The sequence below is a fragment of the Triticum dicoccoides genome, chromosome 5B (genome assembly GCF_002162155.2).
Source record: "Triticum dicoccoides isolate Atlit2015 ecotype Zavitan chromosome 5B, WEW_v2.0, whole genome shotgun sequence".
Taxonomy (NCBI): domain Eukaryota; kingdom Viridiplantae; phylum Streptophyta; class Magnoliopsida; order Poales; family Poaceae; genus Triticum; species Triticum dicoccoides.
The window spans coordinates 430,273,227-430,280,678 of NC_041389.1; the positions used below are offsets into that span (position 1 = coordinate 430,273,227).

A 7,452-nucleotide genomic window follows, 5' to 3' on the forward strand; every position below is an offset into this window, starting at 1 on the left:
CTGCTGATCTGACCATCTGTCCGATCCGCCGCCACCCATGGCGATGGAGTGCGACGACTGGGGCGACGGCGGCGGCGACATGAACGCCGTCCCGGACGGCGTGGTGCAGCACATCCTGTCGATGCTCAGCAACGTCCGCGACGTGGCGGCGTGCGCCTGCGTCTGCCGCCGCTGGCGCGACTGCGTCCCCTACCTCCCGGCGCTCTTCTTCCCGCGGAACGCCTTCGACGCCGCCGCCGTGGGCGGGGGCGCCGCGGACGAGGCCATCGGCCGGATGGTGGCCGCCGTCTCGCGGCTCAGGGAGCTGGTCATCTACTGCCCCTTCTCCATGGCCCGCCTCCCCGCTTGGCTCGCCATGCGGAGCGCATCGCTCCGGGTGCTCGAGCTGCGGATGGACGCGGCCGCCGACAAGGAGGCGGCGGGCGGCGGTCACCTGGACTGCGTCGCCCTGGCGACGGGTCTGGAGGAGCTGAGGCTCTGGGGGGTGCTGATGACCAACGCGCCGGCGTGGGGCCGGCTGCAGCAGCTCCGCGTGCTGGAGATCGTGGGCGCGCCGCTGCGGGATACCGCGATCACGGAGACCGTCGCCGCGTGCCCCAACCTCACCGACCTGTCGCTGCTTGGCTGCGACTGCTCTGGCGATGTATCCATCCAGCTCTCTATGCTCCAGCGGTGCCGCCTCGACTTCCTCGGCGGCGGCAACTGCTCGCTCTTGCTCTCCGCGCCCCGCCTCGAGTCACTCGAGGCCCAGGGCTTCACCTGGATCAGTCTGCGGGGCGGCCACAACCTCCGCCGCCTATCGATCGCCAAGAGCACAGGTGCGCAGCATACCTCGAAATCGAGATCGATTTCGAATCATCTGCCGCATCGTCATAACTTTGCAAGATTGTGTTGTCCGGATGCAATAAATCATGTCGTGAATTGTGATGAAAATGATGCAGGGAGGGTGTATAAGGTGGACACCGGGAGGCTCCCAGATCTGGAATACCTCTCGCTGCGCGGTGTCCAGTGGAGCTGGGCCGCCGTCAGCTCGGTGTTGCAGTGTGCGAGCGAGGTGAAGCACCTTGTGATGAAGATTGAATTCTGCGGTGATTTTGATGTGCTCCAGCCGTTCCCAGAGATCGATTTGGTCGATTTCTTCAACGGCCACCCCAAGATCACCAAGTTTGAGATCCATGGTGCCATGTTTGCTGCTCTGTGCCAGAAAAACAGCCTGAAAAACGTGAGTGGCACGCCGCCTTTATTGCTCTATTGTAACATCATATACTAATATTAGCATGACTTGTGTGACCATGGTTAATTCCTGTGATTTCTCAATGAAGTTGGATTCAAGGTTCTGCATCCCTTGCTTGGAAGAGCTTTTGATCACGGTGCGCTCGCCTCTCAATGCTGAACAGAAGCTGAGCACTCTTGAATCGCTTGTGAAGTACAGTGTCAAGCTCCAGTCAATGGTCATCCGAATCTCACAGATGAAGAATTGCCATGATGCTGCTGACGATTTATTTGAGGAGATATGTAAGTTCAAGTACATCAACTACAGGAAAGTGCGGATTGAATAAAAGGAGACCCTGTGATTTATTCTTCAGTCAATTTGATTGAGGACTTCATTTTTTTACCATATTCCCTGATTTTGATTGTTGTCATTACTGGAGGATGCATGTTTAGCCCTCTTGAATAACTTTGGAGTTGTGTTGTCTAGTTGATTGATATTCATCTAGTCGATGGTTTGATGACTAGAACTTGTTGAAACAATTTTGGTTAAATAATTGAGGACTTCATTTTTCCTCGTCATATACCCTGCTTTGAATTATCCACATTGTTGATGGAGGATGCCTTTTAGCAATTTTAAGTAATTACTAAAGTTATGTTGTTTACATCATGTATTCATGTTCATCTGGTTGATAGTGTGGTGACTACTCCTCCTGATAAGACTATTTTGATTTGGTCGATGTACTTGGAAGCTCCTCAAACATTTCTATCCTTATTGAACAATTTTGTGCATGGAAACTCTTATACATGAACATCAGTGTGTGTATTAACTTGATTCTTTTATTTTTCACTATTTATTGATTTACCAATTTAGATCCATTGAGATGACTTTACATTCCATGGCTGTTTATTTTGGAACAATTTAGATACTTGTGAATTTAGTATATTTCTGTTAGAATAGTTTCTCCGTGGTCTGCGATGAGTATATGCTTACCACTAGGGAAGTCTCTACGGAATACCAAAAGAGTAATGTGTACTCCCTTTGTTACGAAATACTTGGAAGTTTTAGGTTTGTTCCTAACTCAAACAATTTTAAGTTTGACCAAGTGTATAGAAAAAATATTCTAACATCTAAAACATCAAATTATTCTCAATGTTTTATCATAAATATATTTTCGTACTATATATGGTTATTATTGTAGATGTTGGTATATTTTTCTATAGACTTGGTCAAACTTAAAGTTGCTTGACTTGGGATAAACCTAGAACTTCAAATATTTTGAGACAGGGGAGTATATTCTACCCAGGCATCACTCCAATTAAGTAACAATAGCCCTGTGGTTGGTTTTGTTGTTCTGTCAATCATTGGTAGTAATCACTTGGATACCACCAAAAAGATGTGAATTCAGTTTTGATTTTGAATTATGCAACAATATTAAAACATCGAATCTTCTGGATTACAATTGCACTCCAATTTAGGATATAAATAGTTTTGTGCTTGGTTTTGCAAAAGAACAAAAAAACTATCTATTGTAGGTGGTGATCGGTGGTCACCACCAAACATATGTAGATTTAGTTTTGATTTTAAATTCCACAAATGAATTAAAGTTCACATACTGAATGGTAATCTCCCAAATTATAACTGTACTCTAATTTAGGAAACAAAATAGCTCTATGCTTGTTTCTGTTATATCTTGTCAATTATTGGCGGTAACCGTTGGAATTCCATTAGAAAAGATGTGAATTTAGTTTAGGTCTTGAATTCTGTAGCCAAATTAAAGTAGTCACATATTGAATGTTGAATCTCATGGATTCCAACTGTAGTCCAGTTTAGAAACAGAATGGCTGTCTGTTTGGTTATGTATTTTATTTGTCAATTATTGGAGGTAACTGGCCAGATACCACCAAAAAGATGTGAATTCAGTTTTGGTCTTTTTCTTTTTGTGGGGAATTCAGTTTGGTCTTGAATTAGGTAGCTAAATTAAACTAATCAAATGTTGAATATTAAATCTTTGTGTTCCAATTATGCTCTAGTTTAGGAAACAAAATAGCTTTGTTATGATCCTTTTTCGCGTTTATGTTTTGTGCTAACTGCTCGTCAAGTGGTGTTGGCGGTAACTATTGGAGTGCCGCCAAAAAGTTGTCAATTTAATTTTTATTTTTAATTTCGTAACTGGATTAAACCAGTCACGCGTTGAACCTTTTTTTGCGGGGGTCACACATTGAATGTTGAATCCCTTGGATGCCAACTATATTTTGGATATCTCTGTTCAACATATCAAATCTTCATAAAAACGTCCCCTACTGACCAGGTGAGCCCTTCACTCAGTCCAATAGAGAAATGCATACATAAATGATGATACATTTTCATGAAAAAGTTCTACTAGCAATAATTGGTTTACACCTCAACAAAAATAATACAAGGTGCAATATTGAAAGTTTTTCTCTCTCTAGCAATATGGCCCATGTTAAAAAAAATTGCATCTCTATTCCCCCATCTCTGCAACATAGCAGCAAAGAGATGAAGAAAATCCATGATATCCACCATTGGGTCCGCTGTTTCGCCGTCCACAGCTGCAGCTTTAACTATAATGGAAATTTGACCGCCAAAAAATATACATCAGCAGATGAAATTACTGACCCATCGGCTCGTAGGTGTATTACTTTGCACCAGTTATCCCGAATTTCTACCGTAAAAGGAAGGTATTCTGAAATTCTTCCTTTTGTGAGTATTCCGCACTACCTCCGCAACTAAACATAAGACGTTTTTGAACTGCAAACACGCCTTATATTTAGTTATAGAGGGTGAATGTGCTTATAGTTAAGCTCGGCTCAAACCTCCGAGCTGAATCGGAGGGCAAATGGAGCCACAACTCCACGGCCCTGGAGAGAATTACCCCTACTTAAGCTTTCTTCTCTTTCTTAATTGACACCCTTTGCTGGTCAATCTTTTGCTTCTTTGCCTTCGAAGTAGCGAACAACTCGACCATGGATTTTCTGAGCCGGCCGGGCATTTGGCTCAGGTTTCTGCGTCAAAGGGGAAATGATCATGGATTCACCAATGCAAATGATCATTCCAAGAGTGAAGTCAGATGAACCATGGTTCCTGTTCACTCGAGCATGCTCTCTAGCTTCGCGATCAAATTAACGTACCTCGCTCACCGACTCCATCATCTTGATATGCTCCTTTGATACGTGTTTCACCTGGCAGATAATTCAACGGCCGGTAATACACTCTCATGCTAAACAAAAGACACAGAGTAATTATTCGGTGCACGTACGTACCTTGCTCAGGATGTTCCAAAGAACCCCTTCGGTGCAAGGCGGAGTGGTGAGGGAGCCGTCGTATCTGTAGTAGCTCGAGGCCTTGTCGACCCAGACGGACGGATCAACGGGCTCCTTCACATCCTCGTTCTCGTTGTACTTGCCGGCGAGCCTCTTGAAATATGGCGCCAGCTTCATCAACATACACGCATATGTTATGTCAGCAAATTAAAGCTCACACCGTGAATTTTTGCATGGGGAGGCACGTACGTACGTACATCAGTCAGCGTCTTGTCGGGGTCGCCGGCCTCTTTGGTGGAGTAGAGCACGGAGACGACGGCGCGCGCCTTGCTGGAGTCCTCGTGAACCATGTGCAACTCCATGTCGAACCTGTCCTGACACCGCTAGCCAGTAAGTGCGTCTACAGCCGGACATTACTAATTTGAACCTTCAAACGCCCGCGGACACAACCGGACAGTAACCGGAGTGTACGTTTTGACTCCTCATATTTGCTGTCAAATAACCACGCCCCTCAAATTCTTCTATCATTTTCCCAGTCATTCCGTCGAGCACATTGCGTGCGAGCTCGCAGTGTACGTACGAGGCCAGCGGCTGCGCCAGCGAGTGGTTGTGGCCAGCGGATGCGGCGGCTAACAGCTAGCTAGCTAGCACGCTAGCACGGCTATGGGAGCATGGCGGCCAGCTCAAGCACGCACAGCTGGGTGAGTACGCGACCGCGACGGCAGTTGCTAGCACAACGGACATGCCGTGCTCCGGCCTGGGCGCGCACGAACTCCGGCCTGGGCGTGCGAGAGCTTCGGCTCGGCCGCGGCGCGCGAGAGCCCCGGCTCGGCCGCGGCGCGCGCGAGCTTTGTCCCCGGAGCGCACGAGCTCCGGCCTGGGCACACGCGAGCTCCATCCACGGCGCGCACGAGCTCCGGCTTGGGCACGGCGAGCTCCATCCCCGGTGCGCACGAGCTTCGGCTCGGCCACGGCGCGCGCGAGCTCCGTCTCTAGCGCGATGCAAGCTCCGGTGGCCTTCCTCCCTGATGCGGGCGAGTCCAGGCAGCCTACCTCCCCGCAGCAAGGCGCCGTGATCTTCTCGGCGCAGTGCCTGCAGGTGGGCCCGCAGCTGACGTGGAGCACTGCCCGGGCGTCGGGCAGTCTTATATTGCCTTTGTATTTGAGACGGGTGTAAGGTATACCGGTTAGTCCAGACGTTTAGTGAGGAAGCGATGAGTCCGATTGAGTCATTCTTTTAACCGGGTACTGACCGAACTGAGGTTTCGAATATTTTGAAGGGAAATTCTGTTACGAACTATCGATGTTGTGCTCCCTCTGGCATGGATGCTCACCTGGTGCCATTGGCGGTGTGCTCCGAGGGCACGTGCCAGTGCACCTGCTGGAGCACGTAATCCTTCTTCTCGATCGTCAACTTGCCATTCCCACCTTTCCATTGCAGCTACAAGACGACGACCACAACATTCATTTCTTTTCATTATACACAAGTAAAAATCTATCTTCGACAACAAGTACTCCCTCCGTCCGAAAATACTTGTCCGAGTATTTCCGGAGGGAGGGAGTATACGTATACTGGTAAGGATTGTAGGGGTTTTGGAGAAGGAATTACGATGAAGTCGTGCCCGCGGTTTTCCAGTGTGCAGGCGCTTAACTTGTAGGTCTGCTCTAGAGGGCCCATGTCCTTGTTGATTTTCACCTTGCGGATGTTGATCGGGGACTGCTTCTTGCCGTCGCCACAGGCAGCCCATCCCTTATTCAGCTTGGCCCATTTGTCGGGCCCAGTTGGGTCTTTCTCCTTGTAGTTGAACAGAGCGTCTGTGCCAGCCAAATTAAGCATGGGCGTTACTAATTTCAAAAATAAAAACACGGGCGTTACTGATTTCGAACGACTATTCCGAGAAGAAGTCACATGCAAATTGCAAGCGAGTAAAAAACAAACGACAACATGCTCAAAATTTAAAATGGGCTTTGGACAAAAAAAAATCAGATATAACATTGGTTTTTGAACGAACAATTAAGAAACCAGAAGAACATGTAGAATTTCATGCCGGGAACGGTAATCTGTGTGCGCGCGTTGCCCTCCTACTACCTCCGTTCATGAACTGCTAGTAAAACATCTTATATTCAGGAACAGAGGGAGTAGTTTGCTATGCACGCACTTGAGGGTGGATTTTTATTTACTCAAAGATGAAACATCAAAGGAATACAAACATAATGAGCGCATATACGGCCTCTGCATATTTATGCACACAATCAACATCAACACACACATTACACTTAATAGAAGCTACCGTGGGCCAGTCCGGGCGTTGGCGCCATTGTTGATTCCGCACAAGAAAAGCAAAGGATAGCCAAGTGAAAGCAGGACGGCGGCTGGAGCGTGTCTCCGTCGAGCCGTCTCCGTTGATTGGTCAATGTTAAACTTTACCGGTGCATGCACTTACGAGAAGCTGCCGCCTGATCAGGCCCAGACGCAGGCGCATGGGCAGGTGCAGACGCCGGTCCAGACGCATGCTCTGGCGTTCGTGCCCGCGCCGGTTTAGATTCCACAAATGTGAAGGCGAAGATCACAAGGATGGCTGACGTGAAGGCAGGGCCGGCGGCTCGAACATGTCTCCGGCGGGCCGTCTCCATTGGTCGGTCAATGGCAGCCAATCGACCACGAGCTTGAACCGACCCATCGGAATATGATCGAGAGAGAATTAGAGAAAGCAGCGACAGCTGAGCCCGCGCGAGAGGGAGGCCTTCAAAGTAGGACGCGGGTAACTAGCGGACCTCACGTATCTTTAGACTTTAGCATGGTCCGGTTCATGTTCCTGCGACCTGTGTGTACATCGGACGATGTAAACATCGGACCGGGCAACCGCTACGTATGACCAAGCTGACCACTAAGTATGAAATGATGCCATTGAGGCGTAGAATGAATATAGTGTGGTGTGGGTGCCGATGACATGTCGT

At 48.3% G+C, this 7,452-nt stretch overlaps 2 protein-coding genes across 2 annotated transcripts; one reads left to right on the forward strand and one right to left on the reverse strand.

Annotated features, from left to right (window-relative positions):
- Positions 1-6: 6 nt before the first annotated feature.
- Positions 7-1,810, forward strand: LOC119309989 (F-box protein At1g10780-like). The gene is made up of 3 exons (XM_037585866.1): positions 7-818; positions 942-1,222; positions 1,323-1,810. The coding sequence occupies exons 1-3, from the start codon at positions 38-40 to the stop codon at positions 1,557-1,559; spliced, it is 1,299 nt and encodes a 432-aa protein (XP_037441763.1). The 5' UTR covers positions 7-37; the 3' UTR covers positions 1,560-1,810.
- Positions 1,811-3,513: 1,703 nt separating this feature from the next.
- On the reverse strand, positions 3,514-7,145 carry LOC119305658 (alpha carbonic anhydrase 7-like). The gene is made up of 7 exons (XM_037582126.1): positions 6,939-7,145; positions 6,104-6,309; positions 5,829-5,935; positions 4,752-4,863; positions 4,495-4,665; positions 4,363-4,413; positions 3,514-4,236 (listed from the first exon to the last, which is right to left on the reverse strand). Exons 1-7 carry the CDS (start codon positions 7,126-7,128, stop codon positions 4,153-4,155), a joined length of 921 nt encoding a protein of 306 aa, XP_037438023.1. The 5' UTR covers positions 7,129-7,145; the 3' UTR covers positions 3,514-4,152.
- Positions 7,146-7,452: the final 307 nt, after the last annotated feature.